Source organism: Syngnathus typhle, linkage group LG21 (assembly GCF_033458585.1).
Source record: "Syngnathus typhle isolate RoL2023-S1 ecotype Sweden linkage group LG21, RoL_Styp_1.0, whole genome shotgun sequence".
In the NCBI taxonomy this organism is placed as follows: domain Eukaryota; kingdom Metazoa; phylum Chordata; class Actinopteri; order Syngnathiformes; family Syngnathidae; genus Syngnathus; species Syngnathus typhle.
In genome coordinates, this window is record NC_083758.1 from 9,060,997 (window position 1) to 9,075,656 (window position 14,660).

General features: G+C 57.9%; 3 protein-coding genes across 9 annotated transcripts; all 3 read left to right on the plus strand.

The window, feature by feature from the left end:
- The first annotated feature begins 29 nt into the window (after window positions 1-29).
- Window positions 30-8,271, plus strand: pthlha (parathyroid hormone-like hormone a). Of its 3 annotated transcripts, XM_061268643.1 has the most exons (8): window positions 30-156; window positions 255-400; window positions 2,794-2,875; window positions 5,171-5,347; window positions 5,476-5,805; window positions 5,895-5,995; window positions 7,370-7,694; window positions 7,905-8,271. In XM_061268643.1, the coding sequence occupies exons 5-7, from the start codon at window positions 5,476-5,478 to the stop codon at window positions 7,686-7,688; spliced, it is 750 nt and encodes a 249-aa protein (XP_061124627.1). In that variant the 5' UTR covers window positions 30-156; window positions 255-400; window positions 2,794-2,875; window positions 5,171-5,347; the 3' UTR covers window positions 7,689-7,694; window positions 7,905-8,271. The 3 variants fall into 3 exon arrangements, with proteins under 3 accessions (XP_061124627.1, XP_061124626.1, XP_061124628.1); XM_061268642.1 differs by lacking the exon at window positions 30-156 and having other exon boundaries at window positions 175-400; window positions 5,171-5,805; XM_061268644.1 differs by lacking the exons at window positions 30-156; window positions 255-400; window positions 2,794-2,875 and having other exon boundaries at window positions 5,137-5,347.
- Window positions 8,272-8,976: 705 nt separating this feature from the next.
- On the plus strand, window positions 8,977-10,827 carry lg21h11orf98 (linkage group 21 C11orf98 homolog). Its single transcript, XM_061268646.1, has 4 exons — window positions 8,977-9,137; window positions 9,658-9,782; window positions 9,893-9,990; window positions 10,466-10,827. Exons 1-4 carry the CDS (start codon window positions 9,099-9,101, stop codon window positions 10,555-10,557), a joined length of 354 nt encoding a protein of 117 aa, XP_061124630.1. The 5' UTR covers window positions 8,977-9,098; the 3' UTR covers window positions 10,558-10,827.
- Window positions 10,828-10,952: 125 nt separating this feature from the next.
- On the plus strand, window positions 10,953-14,521 carry mansc1 (MANSC domain containing 1). 5 transcript variants are annotated; one of them, XM_061268639.1, is made up of 4 exons: window positions 10,953-11,304; window positions 12,329-12,587; window positions 12,659-12,808; window positions 12,968-14,521. In XM_061268639.1, the coding sequence occupies exons 2-4, from the start codon at window positions 12,362-12,364 to the stop codon at window positions 13,702-13,704; spliced, it is 1,113 nt and encodes a 370-aa protein (XP_061124623.1). In that variant the 5' UTR covers window positions 10,953-11,304; window positions 12,329-12,361; the 3' UTR covers window positions 13,705-14,521. The 5 variants fall into 5 exon arrangements, with proteins under 5 accessions (XP_061124623.1, XP_061124622.1, XP_061124624.1 ...); XM_061268638.1 differs by lacking the exon at window positions 10,953-11,304 and adding an exon at window positions 11,311-12,228; XM_061268640.1 differs by lacking the exon at window positions 10,953-11,304 and adding an exon at window positions 11,311-11,793.
- The last annotated feature ends 139 nt before the right edge of the window (window positions 14,522-14,660 follow it).

Genomic DNA, 14,660 nt, shown 5'->3' on the forward strand with positions numbered 1-14,660 from the left:
CTTGCCGCCTGCTGCTTGTGTTTTCAGGAGTTGCTAACCACAGGTGCTTGAGGACTGCAAGCGACGGGCACATCAAAGTTCCAACATGCTTGTGCAACGGCGAGTCACTTTTGCCGCCGGACGGACGGACGGACGGCTGGATTCGGCGGCACTCGGGTGACATTTTGCTGACTTGCTCTCCAAATGATCTTTTGTGATAAGAAGGGAAACTGCTTGCTTGCATTCAACACATTTGTATCTGTATGTTTTGGAAGGAAGGAAGGAAGGAAGGAAGGAACTAAGGAAGAAAATGGAGAAGCTAAAAGTCAAGCTGACGCTCCTATGGCTGCGTGCCAAGGCCGGACTTCTGCGCCTCTTCTTCCGCTCGGAAATGTTGGCAGCGCATAAAGAATACACGCCCGTGAGTATTGATATGGGTCCGTCCATCCTTCCGTCTGTCCGTCACCATCCGTCGGTCGCTTCCAAAAGTGCAAGCAAGCCGTTAGCGCCTGCGGTTCCAGCTTAAAGAGGTTCTTCTCCGGGCGGAGCCAGAAAGATAAAGTCGCTCCGCTCCGTTGCGCTGTCGAGGGAACTGAGCCAAAAAGCCAAACTGTCAATTAGCTACTCACGAGGTTGTGTCCAGAGCCCAAGAACAACATCTTGGACGCAATCTGAGCCGAGCGGCGGTGGCGGTTGCTCATCACCTGGGCCGCCAAAACGCACGCACGTGGAAGGAATGCTGGCGGGCTTTCCTCACCTTCACGCCTTTACACATGTGCACACATGTACCCCCCCCCCCCCCACCTTCCCACGCACCCTGCTGCTCTAAAAACAAACCCCGGGGCCACGCAAATAAGCGCAAGTGCTCCCTCCACATGCGACATGTGGATGGGGAAGATGGCCGACGTGTAAGATCAGCGTGGGATTGTGCGGAGGACAGTGTTTCATTGGTGTGGAAAATGGCTGCGACGAGGCGCGAGAACGCCGTCCGTGCGTGCCTATGAGCCTGCTGACGTGACGCTAAACGAGCCCGACGGGCTCATTAGCTAGCAGACGATTAATGGCCTTTAACGAGCTTCCGCGGCAAAACGGGAAGCCGAGCCTACTGGCTAAGTAGTGCGGAAAAAGCTGCTAAGCTTGATGCCCAACAGGGGGCGCCGCGGACAGAATGTGGATGAGCGGCGGAAAGCCAAAGCGCTTTTTTTTTTTTTTTTGCTCTCCGCAAGTACAGCCCTGCTTAAGCTGGATGTTGAGAAGCACGCTGCAGCTCCCGACCATCCCCAAAAGTCGACTTGTGGACGGGTCAGCTTTTGAAAAGGCCACGCTGCCTCACTTGTTGGCGGAGGCGACGTCGTCCCAGCGGGCACAGGAAGCGGACGAGAGTCACGCTGTCACCTTCCCCTTGCTTCAAGTGATGGGCTACCGGCTAATTGCTAACAGCATCCCGGGGAGCGGCTGACGAAGATTGGGAGCGAGGGCGCCTTTGCGGGAGTCACGTGACCTTAGCGCCGCTCGTGAGCGTGCTGGCAAAGTTTGGTCAACAATCTTAAGCTTTTGTTTTTGCAGTCAAACAAGTTGAGAAAAAAGATGGTAGGAAACGCCTGCCTGCACTTGCCTCAGCAGCTGGCGGGGACGGGACGCCAGCCACCCAGCGACCCTCTGCTGGCGCCCCCTTGTGGCTCGTTGCAATAGAAGCGTTCAAATGATTGGACTTGAAGCGGCCGGCGTCACTGTGGAGGGACAATTTGGCCTTGCCGCGCAGTGCGCTCGCCATCTTGTTGCTCCACGCTGCCGGTTTCCGCTCTCACCGGAGAGAGGGTCTTCCCGTCTGCTCCGTCATCTTTGCAGCAGATGTGTCGGAAAAGAAAAGACAACCCCGAAAGCGTTGGGGAAGAAAGGCAATGGTGGAAACGGACATAGTTGGCCAAGGCGCTTTTGTTTAGGCTGACTTTGAAGGGCCAAGAAGCCTCGCTCGCTGGCTCGCTGGCTCGCTGGCTTGCTGGCTCGCTCGCATTCTTCTCACACTCGGGGCGGGAACCTTTCCGACGCTTACGACCTTGACTTTGTTTACATCGAGCAGGTGCTAAGCTAGGCTAACGAGCGGCAAGACGGGGATCTTCATGCTCACGCCGATCCCGCTGATCTTTATCACAACACGCCGCCGCCGCCTGTGATTTCCTGCCAGCGTCGGCCTTCTGAACTCTCGCCGGCGGAATGTTTCCACCTCGGGCTGGGGCGCCGCCCTTTTGCTCTTGTCTATCGGTGCGGGGCGGAAACGCCGGCAAGCAAAAGGAGAGGCCAAAAAGGGGGTTAGGAAAGCGGCAGCCAGATGGCGGCTGCGCCGGTGACACGCTCACCCGCACCAGCATCTCCTGGGTGGCCCAATAAACAAGAACACCTGACCTTCCTTCTCCAAATAAAGAGCCAGACCGCAGAAGACGGAACATTCTTCTGCCGCTTGGACTTGTCTTGTTGATCTCCAACATGTGCCACCCACAACCTCGCCGGCCTCCTGTCACCCGCTTTGGCATCGGCTCCGTTTCTTTCTTGACCAGCATGCGCGCAGCTGACGTCGGTCGGGTGCCTTTTGCGCTTCTCTCTCAGAGCCCCGCCGCCGCCGCCGGCGGCAAGTCTCAATTCGGCTTTTTCCCCCGACCGTGGAGTGGCGCTTTCTCATCAGATGGACAAGCAAAGGCCCAATGCTGACAAATGTTGACAAAGGACTTTGGCTTTTTGTCCTTTTCTGCCCTACCTGCCTCCCTCCCTCCCTCCCCCCGCCCATTGCAAACTTTTGTCCCATATTTGTGTTTTCAGAGTGAAGCGTGACTCCGGAGCAGCAAAAGAAGGCACGCGCGCCGGACACGGCGCTCGCCCGCTGCGACGGGATGCCGCAAAGGTAAGCACAGCCCAGGTGGCCCACATTTGGGAGCCAGCGTGCGCTAAAAATAGCCAGGAGAAGGAGAAAATAGATGATTCCCGGATCGGTGGAATTCCCGCCCTGGCCGGCCGGCCGGCCGGCCGGCCGGTCGGTCCTCGAATGCTTCCCCCAAAAAATGCCGTCTGGAAGCGCACCCCATCTCCCACCGTGCGTTGCACCCAGACAGCAAATTCTTAGCTGAACTCCGGCGGATGCCTGATGCTTCCTCTTTGCTAATTGGACAGGCGGGAAGCGACAAGCTACGTCTTAGCTGCCGGCTAGCTGCTTAGCACGTTATTGGAATGAGTCCCCCCCCACCCCCGGCCTGGATGGCGTTACAGCCACTGAGGCGTGTGTTGTGGTTTCCTGTCAAGCTGTGAACAAGAAACTCACTTGAACACGCTGACATTAAAAGCCACATGCTTGAAAAAGAAAGACACTTTTATTTTTAGCGTCACTCTGTATGTGCACGTCTGGCCGGGGGAGGGAAATTCATTGCGTGTGCTTGTGTGTGATGTTTGTAATTGTGCCTCGTATGTGAGAACAGGCACCCCCCCCCAACGGGTCTGCCAGCGTCGTCGAGACGTCTTGATTAGGAGCGACTGCGTGCGGACGGCCTTTTTGGCTTCTCCGCACCCGCGTGACGTCGCGCGCGTGCACGCTTTGCTATCGGAGTCGTGAAAGATTGTTACTTTGCGCCACCGCGCAAGCAACCGATAGCTTGCAAATGAGCGCTCCTTCAAGCCGTATAATACGACGAAGGCTAAGCGCGGGCAGGCAAGCCGAGGCGCCAAGCTGAGCGAGCCGCCCAATGGCACGGGGCCGCCGGTCAAACGGTCGACGGCTCGTCTTTGGTTTGCTCCGTGGGGAGCCGGGCCGCTTCCCGGGTGACGGGAAGGTGAGGCGATAAGTCACCATGGCAATGTTGATCCCGGGCCTCGACGACGGGGCGGCGCTTTGCAAGCTGAGGAATTCCCCCAAACGCACGGCCGCTTTGTTTGACTCGGTGGCGTCGCGGGAAGTCCGACACGTCGCCGCTGCGTCACGCGCCCGCGAGAAACGTGACACGCGGCCGCCGCCGCCGCTAGACTCATTGGCAGCCGTGTGTGTGACTTGCATGTGCAGGGTAAGCCCGCACATTCACTGACTCACGCTTGAACACTATCACTCGTACGCAATCTTACACGCAACCGCAGACGCACAAAGTCTGTCTGTCTCTCACGCGCACACACTCTCAAAAGCAATCGCACACACACACACACACACCATCACAGCCAAAGTCATTAGCGCACGCACGCAAGCACGCACGCATACTGTTGCTGTGAGCGCCAAGGCGCTCTTCAGCCTTGAGAAGTTTCCACAGTTCTGGAAGCCGTTAGCGAGGCGGCGGGGGCGCGGCGCGGCGCGAATCCTTTGAGCGTCGGCTTGGCTAGCCGCAACACTTAACTTGTTAGCTTGTTAGCGCACCACAAATGTTAGCAAATTAGCCGGCGACACGTCTGTCTGGTGTGTCGCTCGTTGGCCCGTCGTCTGTCAGACTCTTGTCACTCGAGGCATTTGCGCGTCGGAACTATAGGGCGTCTTGCGATGTCACGGCGCCGCGGGCGACTTTCTCCGCTCGATTCGTAGAAGTTGGCGTCGTCTCGTGTGGGGGTCCAAAGCAAACCTGGACCACTGGCTTTCTCATAGCGAGCCCGCTTCCGTGTGTTTGCGCAAAGGTGTCGCGTTCCTCTACCACAGTGGCGCTGACTCAGCGGGAGGACGCCATCTCTCTCGGTGGCGGCGCGTGCGTTCGCGCTGATGAAGCAGTCCAAAGTGTTCTTTTTCCACGCTGCTAAAAAAAGATCCTTCAAAGAGCAGACGAGATGGATTAAGTGTCCGCAATGGTTTCCACGACGACGCAAACAGGAAGTCGAAGACTGGATAATTGTCAAATGGCGGTAAAAAAGAGCGAGGCCCTTGCGAGGAGCGCCGTCACGTTAGCTTTCTTTCAAATCACGTTTGAAAAGGAAGGAAGGACTCCTTCCTGTTGAAGGCGTGCGTGCGTGCGAGCGTAAATGGGATGATGATGAATGCCAAATGAAGTAACACGTACTGATGATGGCGAGCGCGCCGGGTGAGTCACTTGGTCGTTATCGAACATTATCATCAGCTGGCCATAGCGACGTCATCATCAGCGTCAATTAGCGTCAGTAGCAACATTGGCATCAAAGCGGCGCCTGTCAGCCCTGCGCCACACGCCTCTTTTTCTTCTTCACCTCCTTGTTCTTGCAGAAGTCAGTATGGCGGCCGTGGCGGTGGCCGGGGCCATGGTCGAGGCGGCAGTGGTCATGGCGGCAGCGGTCATGGCGGCAGCGGTCATGGCGGCAGCGGTCATGGCGGCAGCGGTCATGGCAGCGGCCGCGACCTTCCTCCTTCCGTCCTGACAAAGCAGCCTGCACCACCGCCAAGGTGATGTCATGCAAGCACGCAGATTAGCCGTGTGTGTGTGTGCGCGCGCGCGCGTGCGTGTTCTCCTGCTGCGTTTTGGCTGGCTGGGGCTGGGTCACAGAAGGGCTTGACTTTTGGAAGTCAAGCAGATGATAATTTGGAAGCACCTGGAATGCGGACGGACGAGGCTGAGGACGCATCAAGCACGCAGGCCCTCATCGGGCCCCTCCCTCCTCCCCGCCCCCCAGCGGCGAGGCTCCGCCCAACGCCCGGCCGCCCTCCCGCTGGTCCCGGAGCCGCTCGCGGCATTCCCGGATCGGCGCAACATCTGGAAGCAAGCGCACGCACGCATGCAGTCCGCTCGAGTCGACACGCAACAAGAAAACGAAGAAGATCTGCTCCGTGACTTTTTTTCTTGGAACTTTTCCTTGCCTTTGTTTTGTTTTTTAATTGTGACTCCGTCCGTCCACCGAGGGAATGTAAGTTTCCCGCCGAGTGGCTGGCTCGGCTCGCCTCGGCGCGCTCTGCACTGGCTGGCTCGCTCAAGCTCCTCGTCTCTCGTTGGCAGAAACGCGCGGCCAACATGTCAGGCGTGGGCGCTCTCCTCCTGGCCGCCTTCCTGCTCTGCTCGCCCGTTGCCGGCCGAGCCCGACCCGCCGACGCCAGAACGTAAGTTGCGCTCCCGTCCTTTTCCTCCGCGCTCGCTCGCTCGCGCGTGCTCTCGTCCTTTTTCCCCGCACTCGATCGCTTGCGCTCTCGTCCTTTTCCCCCGCGCTCGCTCTCGCACGCACGCACCCACGCACCTTCACGTGTGGGAACTCTCCGAAGAATTTGGTGCAGCCCAAGTGGCCCGTTTCACAAGGAAAGACTCAATGCCCATTGCACAAGATAACAAAGGTCCAAAACGGGAAGAATGGGCTTCAGTTCTCGAGACCGAGCGGCATTCACAAGAAATCAAGGTCCACATCTCAGAAAGTTGGTTCCAGACAGTCTTTCACAACAAAGTCTTTATTTTGCAAGATTGAAACTAATTTGACAGCAGCATGAAAAAAAAAAAAAGAGATGCTCTTCAGTAACGCGTGCGCTTGGACATGTATATGGAGGAGGCGGCCGGCGAGCGCCTGCATGCAGGTATGCAGGCATGCCTGCATGCATGCAGGCAGGCACACACGGCACGGCACGGCACGGCACATGGGGGCCCCTGCATGCGAGCGCTCATCTGCTTTGCATCAGGCGCGTGCGGAAGCAAGCATCCGGAGTGCCCCACTGAGCTTCTTCCGCTTTGGCGACGGGCTCGGGATTTGGCGTCCTTGAGCACAGAGCACAACATGTCCAGCAGGCAGAGGGGTGGCTGGCTGACTGGCTGTCCGGCCAGCCGGCCGGCCCCTATAGCTGGCTGCATGCCTGCCTGCCCGCTGTTTGTGTGCTCGGAGTGCGCCGGCTCGGGGTTCCCAGGCTCCCCTCCCTCGCCCTCGCTGTTTGTTTAGGAGCGCCGCGGCGGCCCGAGCCCGGTTGGGAAACTCGATCCAGGCCGGCCGGCGGGAAAGATAACAGCGCTAAGAAGCAGAACAGAAGGAAAGCAAGGAAAACAACAACCAAAAAAAACCTAAGAAGAAGAGCGCCGCCTCAGCCCATCTGGACAGAATCAAAGCGGAGGGAGCGGAGCGGACGCTATTGTCAAATCTTCTGCGCCTGCAGCGGCGCAAGCGTCTGGCCGCGAGACAAGCGTCTGGCCGCGGCGCAGCCCCGCCCTCTGCTGGTCGCTCAGTGCAACAAGAACAAGTGGCTCGGCTCGCCTTGTCATGTCAAGGGCGCCGCTCATCTGCAAGTTAAACTCCAAAGTCGGTCTCGAGTTGACAAGAAAAGAATCTTAATTGTACAAATGCAACCAGGAAGAGTTCTGATGTCCTGCTTCAGAGTTGCAAAAGCAAGCGTAGCGTGGTGGGGCGGGGCGGGCCCAGCCCGCCCCTCGGCTGCCGGAAGCGCCGCCCTTCCTGTTGTCGCATTGTGGTCACCAACCATTGCCTTTTTGCTTTTGCGCAGGCGGCGCTCGGTGACGCATGCGCAGCTGATGCACGACAAGGGCCGCACGCTGCAGGATTTCAAGCGGCGCCTGTGGCTGCAGGAGCTCCTGGACGAGGTCCACACGGCCGAGATCCGTCAGCTCCCGCTCTCCAAAGCCCCCCCGGCGCCGAGCAAGGGCCTGGCGGCCGACTGGTCGCCGGAGGAGCGGGAGGCCACCAACTTGCCGCAGGAAACCCACAAGAGCTTCCGGGACGCTAAGCGCCGCAAGAAAGGACGCCCCGGCAGGCGGAAGGATGCTGACAAGCGCAAGAGGAGGGCCCAGGCCAAGCCGCTCTGAACGCAGGTCAGTTGCATTGGAGGAGGGAGGGAGGGATGGCAGGCAGCCAGGCAGGCAGCCAGGCAGGCAGGCAGGCAGAAAACGTCATTGCAGCGGGCGCCACTTTGGGATTCCCAAATCTCAGTCAAGCCTAACAAGCATATCTTCCAACATTGTGATTATCAATGGTTGGTCTGACCAAAGTCTTTGAAAAACCTTGCGTGTTTGTGTGTGCAGGTGCCTGCAGCCAGCGCAGCCAGCGCAGCCAGCGCAGCCAGCGCAGCGCAGCGGACCCCTAAACAGTCATCTTGCTGTTTGGAAAGACAACCTGGATATTTATTGTGTAAATACAAATCAGTAGAGTAGAAAGTGACGTGGAAATGAAAGATCTTCTTTTGATTCCAACACGCTTGTTGTAATTTATTTGGTTTGAATGTTGTATTTATTGGATTGGTTTTTCCACCATCATGCACTTTACACCGACCAGCAAGTCACTTGACTTTGGTCTTTGCTTGACTTGGAGTTGATCTTGTGTCAATGACGCCCCCTGGCGGCGCTTGCTTTTGCCACTTGCACTGAGATTAAACGTTTGACACAAGCTCTGCACTCGAGTCACCGTGTGGTCTCTTGCGCGCGCTCGCTCGGGCGCTCACTTGCCTGGGCGGACGGACCGACGGAGACGTCGGTGTGGACGTGCACCGACAGAAACCAACGCGAGACGCCATCTTCCTGAGGTCTTTTCTCCACGACTGCGCAACTTCCAGATCTTTGGTAGCCTGGAAATAATGCGGCAGCCACGCAGGCAGGCAGGCAGGCAGGCTGGCTGGCACACAGACTGCGCACCAACCAGTTGGCGAGGAGTGACGTCACTTCGAGGCAAACGTAAAGAGATCGTTCAGACTCCGATCAAATAAACGGAAATAAAGCTTCAAGTTATTTATACTTTCTTGTGCGGCCAAATGATCGGTCCGCGGCCCGAAGGTTGGGGACCAACCGCTGTACAACAGCATCAGCGACGCCCCCCTCGCTGTGTCCAAATGTTGTTGTTTTTTTGCAAACTTTATTTGCTGTGTCCAAATTCACAGGCCGGTTTGATCCTTTTGTCTGTTCGTTCACTCACTCACTCACTCACTCACTCACTCACTCACTCACTCACTCACTCACTCACTCACTCACTCACTCACTCACTCACTCACTCACTCACTCACTCACTCACTCACTCACTCACTGACTCACTGACTCACTGACTCACTGACTCACTGACTCACTGACTCACTCGCGCGTGTTCCTGATGCAGAATTGGCCACAGCTGTCGTTGCAACGCCTGCCTGGCGGAGCCTCTAGGTGGCAGCAGCGGCCTCCCTCCTTCTTCCGATTCCCGCGTCGAACAAGACCACGCGGAAGCAGACGCGGAAGCAGGTGGCGGACAGCATGTCTCCACCCGGAGGCAAGATCAACAGACCCAAAACGGTAAGAAAGCTCGGCGGGAAACGGAGGAACTCATCGCCAAGGCACACTTGACCGCGCGCGGGGACCTTGCTTGACTCTCAAAGTTGCGGACTTCCCTTAACGCCACACAGAGGAACTCATCGCCGGCCGAAGGCGCTTGAGCTCCAACTTGCGCTGCGTCGCTTTTTTTCTGTTTTGCTTCGCTTCGCTTCGGGGCCAAGTGCAGGGAGAAGGAAAGGAGGGTCCTCTTGTAAAATGATGATAAAAAGACGCGAGTTGCCTTCATGTTGGAGCTGCAATGAAAAGGCTGCTTTTTGGGTCTGACTGCCCAAAGGTTTCATTCATTTTCATTGTACGTGCCGCGCAGGCTGGCTGGCTGGCTGGCTGGCCGGCTGGCTACACGTAGGCAGGCTCCTGTCGCTTGGAGTAAAAGTCATGCCATGTTGGAGAAGCGACTTGGACTCCTCGGTTTATACCATGCACAAGCTGAAATATCTTCAGCAACATGTGATTTCACCCTAGAAATGTGTTTTTGTGGCAGGACCTGGGCAAGAAGCTGTTCAAGCGCCGTCGCGTCCTGGGGCGGCAGAAGAAGAAGCGCAGTCGGATCGTGGGCGCCGTGCTGGACCGAGGCCTCATCACCGTCCATCACCTCCGGAAGAGGAAGTGGGTCGCTCGGCAGCCCACCCCAGCCCAGCCCAGGGCTTGCCTGCGTGCCTTTCGGGGCACGTCCACGACATGCGCAATAAAACTGTCTGCCCTCCCTCTTTCGGCAGAACAAGTCCCAGGGCCAACATCACCTTGTCGGGGAAGAAGAAGAAAAAGCTCATCAAGCAGCTGCACCACCTCCAGAGGGACAAGGCGCAAATGGAAGGTGAGCTTTTCAGATCGGCCCACCCATCCCCGACTCGCTCGGCGTACCGTCGGATCCTCTCCTCTGTCTACCGTCAGCCGGCCGGCGAACCGGCTACGCGCGTCACAAGCGGCGTCGCCGGGCAGCCGACGAGGAGACGCTAATGCCGCTAACGTGGACCGCAGAGGCGCTCGTCGGCACAGTCGCCAGAAAATAAGACAAGAGCCGCGTCGTAAGGCAAAAGGACAGGCGGGAGCCCCGCCCGGGGACTGACGCGGGGTCGCTCGCCCAAAAGCGAATTTAAAAGTCGAGCGCAACACCTGTTAACAGACAGAATGCCAAAAATGGCCCCAAGTTGCCTCGGGCACCTTCTCTGCCTCCTCTTGTTGCTGCGGCCGACTGGCATACATGGAAACTGGACATTTTGGGGGTGCCAAAGGGGAGCCACGCCTTCACTTTCTAGTAACCATACAAATGTGTGTGTGTGTGTGGCCAGTTGAAGCTGCAGCTCATCCATCAAAGAAGAAGGCACGCAAGAAGAAAAGGATCAGCCCAGCCTGCGAGGACGTCAGCATGGACCCCAAATGACTCTTGCCGTGGGAATGGCGCTCAGGCACCACAAGTCAGCCATTCCTTTGGCCGGCAGCGCGCAAAAACATGCGGACCTTTCCTTTCCTGAAAATGCGCGCGCAACCAGTGTCCGCCGTTGTACTGTGCGCGTGCCTTTTGGTGGATTCAGTCCATTTGACGCGAGTGTTCCTCGCATTCATTTCATGCTCATTGTTTGACTTGAGACTGGAGTGGAAGCGCGCGGCTTGGCAAAGGTGCAATTTCTAATAAAAAAGCACGACCAACAGACATCATTCAAATCATTGAGCTGAAAATATCCATCCATTCACGCAGATCAGTCAGTATGTGTGCTGACAATAAATGATGACACAATAAAGGAAGCAGACGATAAGAAAGCAATCGCTAAGGCAAGAATAGACCAAATCAATGAGTCGAATCAAAGTGAGACCCAAATAATGATGACAAAGAACTTTCAGACAAACGGATTGCAGTCCTGAAAAGCCAGCCAGCGTGTGGCACCCCGCCCACTTGCATCCCCCTCCCCCTCCCGGAGGACAAAGCCAAAAATGGGTCATCTGCTCGGAACCAGCGAGCTTCTTCGTCTCGTAAGACGAGCAGCTGCCGGCGGCCTCCACTCGCCTGGCCTGGTCTCATCTCGCCTCGCCTCGGCTCGGCTCGGCTCGCCTGGCTGCTTCACCCCGGCGGAGGGAGGACCACTCGGCTGGCGACTGAACCCATCCGGGCGATCAACTTTGCATCCGGCAGGTGCGTGTATGTGCGTGGACGGGGGCGTGTGCATCGCGCCGCGCCGGAGCCTGGCGGTACCAGGAGCGATCGAACCTGCGGACGGAAGCGGGGAGCGGCGTGAGATTATGGACGGACGTCAAGCAATGGGACCGCCCGCCTGCCGTTTGATTCTGTGCGAAGAATGGCGACTGGGCGGGTGACGTCACCGTCTGTCGAACAAAGACTCCGAGCGGCGGAGGAACATTTTGGAGTTGGCTTGAACGGCGAGCGAGCTGCGTTAGCATTAGCGAGCCTCTTAGGACGAGGATGAGGGAGGGATCGATCGGCCATCACTCGGCTCGATGCAAAGTCCACTCGGGCGCTCGATCTGACGTCAGCGCGCGTGCAGCCAAAGTCCTTTTGCACTTTGGACGCCCAAAGGTCCTGCTAACGATTAGAAGAAGTTGACGGGCCAGGTCTGCACGTGTTTTTCGCTCGTCTGCGTGAATCCAAATTGGACGCCTCTTGGTGTGCCTCTTTTTGTTGCCTCGTGGGCTGTCACGGTCACCGTCGAGTCTTTGGAGTGGGCCCGAGCCCAAAGTGACACCTGCCTGCGTCTTCCCTGCCTGCCTGCGTCTTCCCTGCCTGCCTGCCTGCGTGGCTGGCTGGCTGGCTGGCTGCCTGCCTGCCTGCGTGGCTGGCTGGCTGCCTGCCTGCCTGCCTGCCTGCCTGCCTGCCTGCGTGGCTGGCTGCCTGCCTGCCTGCCTGCCTGCGTGGCTGGCTGCCTGCCTGCGTGGCTGGCTGCCTCCCTGCCTGCGTGGCTGCCTGCGTGGCTGCCTGCCTAACCGTTCGTCCGCCTGCCCGCCCGCCTGCCCGCTCCCTGCACGGCTTGTTGACTTGTCAAAGTTTTTGCTTTCGGCCACTGCCAGACTGGGCAGTCCGGTGACCAGTCCATCGAATTGGGTCTGTCCTTGTGTCCTGTTTTGTGACTGGCGGGCGGGCGACATATGTATGTAGGTGTGTTGCGCTTCACGTTGACCTCGATGCCCTTTGTTCCTTGCAGACGAGCGACAAGGCCGTCGACCCGCCTTCCGCCATGACTCGGCCGTTGGTCCTAGCGCTGGTCCTGGCTCTGGCCCCGCCGTGCGTCCGCTCCCAACCCGAGAGCTGCTTCTCCCGGCAGCACGCCAACGCCGCCGTCAACGCCAGGGTGGCGCTCGCTGCCACCGCCGGCGTCACCGCCGGCGTCACCGCCGCCGCCCGATCCGCAAAGAGCGAGCAGGAATGCGTGCTGGCCTGCTGCTCCCAGCGGGTGCAAGCGGGTGAGGGCCACGTCTCCCCCTCATCGCCTTGATGTCGCGGCGCCGTCCTCATTGTCTCGGTGTCGTCGCAGGCGCCAAGTGCAACGTGGCGGTGTTTAATGGCAACAAGCATGGTGGCGGGGGCGGCGAGGACAACTGCTTCCTGTACCACTGTCCCAATGAGCGCGACTGTCCGCTGATGCAGGCGCCGCCCGGCGTGCGCACCTTCGACATCTTCAAAGGTAACAACGTTCCGTGATTGCGTCTCGGGAGACGGCCGCGCCTTCGCAAGTAAGCGACCGACACCTGCTGACCAGAACGACGTCCGGGTCTCGTCCAATGAGCTTTCAAAAGCGGACGGTAGCGCTCACGTTCTGCTCTTCTTGTGGTTTCCCCCCCAGGTGTGATCCACCCAAGCACCGTCCGTCCCGCCGCGACCTCGATCGCCAGCGCGCCCGCACTGACCATCGCCGCCGGCCCAGACGTTTTCGTGACCGTGGCGGCCGCCAAGTCGGCGGACAAGGCGGCTACGAAGCAAAAGAAGGCAAAAAGTGACCAGAAGCCAAAAAGTCAAGTGGCGGCGGCTGCGGCAGCACCAAAGACTGCTGCCGCAGCGCCATTGAGCACTCCGCCTCCTCCGAGCACACCTCGGCCTACGACGTCTGCTGCGAGCGCACCTCCTACGAGCGCTACGACTCCGCCCCCTGTGACGACAACTCCCGCCGCTGCAACGTCCAAGCCGCAGTCTCCTACAACCACGACGACAACGCCGCCTCCTAGCAGCAAGACTCTGCCTCCCACACCTTCTCCTTCAGCGGCACCCGTGACTCCTTCTCCTACCACGAGCACGAGCCCTCCTCTCCTGACAACGCCTTCGTCACGTCTGACCGCAGCCACTCCGATAACATCCGGCAGCAGGCGTAGTCAGGCGTCCAAGGTGCCGGCAGGTTCCCAGGAGAGCGGCGGCAAAATGTCATCGGGCGCGCCGAAGAGCGGCGTGGTGGCGTTCCTGGTGGCGGGCGCCGTGGCGCTGATGCTGGCACTGGCTGTGGCGCTGGGCGGGCGCAAGGCTGTGGAGTCTTTCGACAGACGCCATTACACGCGGCTGGAGCTCACCGACCTCCACTACGACCTGTGAAGCGGCCGGCGACGCTCCACGGCGAGCGATAAATGGCGGGACACGGCGAGCGGGGAGAATATCTGCAAACTCAGGAAGACGCTCGCCGACGACACGCGGGACTTGACTTGCTGTCCTTTCCTCTTCTTCGAATCGCCACTGAATGGTGGATGAAAAATGACTCTCTTATTTCCATGTTTCAAACGGACAATCCACTCTGATTGGGTGACGGGTTGCCCCCCCCCCCCCCCCCCGTCCGTATCATCCGTCAGAAAAATGGTTGTGCAAAGTCAAATGGGGTGTTGACAGAGAGGAGATCTCCGTTTTTCTCACTCTGCTTTCATGGAGGACTTGACAAACGTGTTGTCAGAGAGGCTGAAATCTTGAGCCATTTGACAAGTTTAACTTCAACAGTGGCTCCAAATGATGAACGGATTCTCCAAATAGTCATTTGAGATTCAGTCAGTTGTCTCTTGATGAATGACTCGTTGCACTTGTCCATCACCGGCATGTTGTTCATCTGCTTACAAGCGCGCGCGCGCGCGCACACACACACGCACGCACACACACACACTTCGTTTTAAGATGACGCTTTGGTTGTCATGAATGGCGAGCGTTTCTTAGCAATTGTAGTGCTCACCTTGACCACATAGTGGCGGCAGCAACTGGCCCAATCGCTCGGCACAACCCCCCCCCCCCCCCCCCATCAATTTTTTGCTCAGATTGTTCATGCTGCTATTGGGTTTAATCCAAAACTAATCTTGTTCTCCAATCAAGCAAGGCTTTTTTCAGAGTATCTTCTTCTTGTACGCATTAAAATTGGAACGATTGTTTTTCATTTTGAAAAGTCATTTTTAAATCGTGCCATGGTGAAAAGTGACTATTTTAGGGCTATTGTTTGCTGTAGAGGAAAAAAGTGCAACAAATAGAATTTTACATTGAAAATGTGGGTTTGCGCAGAGGCGGTTTATTTTCGT

Bases quoted from the DNA above. Each gene is read 5' to 3' on its own strand.
- pthlha (XM_061268643.1), top strand. From the start codon at position 5,476: ATGATAATTTGGAAGCACCTGGAATGCGGACGGACGAGGCTGAGGACG. The intron at 5,806-5,894 runs GTAAGTTTCCCG...TCTCGTTGGCAG, and splicing joins CGTCCGTCCACCGAGGGAAT to AAACGCGCGGCCAACATGTC. The intron at 5,996-7,369 runs GTAAGTTGCGCT...GCTTTTGCGCAG, and splicing joins CGACCCGCCGACGCCAGAAC to GCGGCGCTCGGTGACGCATG.
- lg21h11orf98 (XM_061268646.1), top strand. From the start codon at position 9,099: ATGTCTCCACCCGGAGGCAAGATCAACAGACCCAAAACG. The intron at 9,783-9,892 runs GTGGGTCGCTCG...CTCTTTCGGCAG, and splicing joins CATCACCTCCGGAAGAGGAA to AACAAGTCCCAGGGCCAACA. The intron at 9,991-10,465 runs GTGAGCTTTTCA...GTGTGTGGCCAG, and splicing joins GGACAAGGCGCAAATGGAAG to TTGAAGCTGCAGCTCATCCA.
- mansc1 (XM_061268636.1), top strand. From the start codon at position 11,593: ATGAGGGAGGGATCGATCGGCCATCACTCGGCTCGATGCAAAGTCCAC. The intron at 11,707-12,328 runs GTCCTGCTAACG...TGTTCCTTGCAG, and splicing joins TGCACTTTGGACGCCCAAAG to ACGAGCGACAAGGCCGTCGA. The intron at 12,588-12,658 runs GTGAGGGCCACG...GTGTCGTCGCAG, and splicing joins CTCCCAGCGGGTGCAAGCGG to GCGCCAAGTGCAACGTGGCG.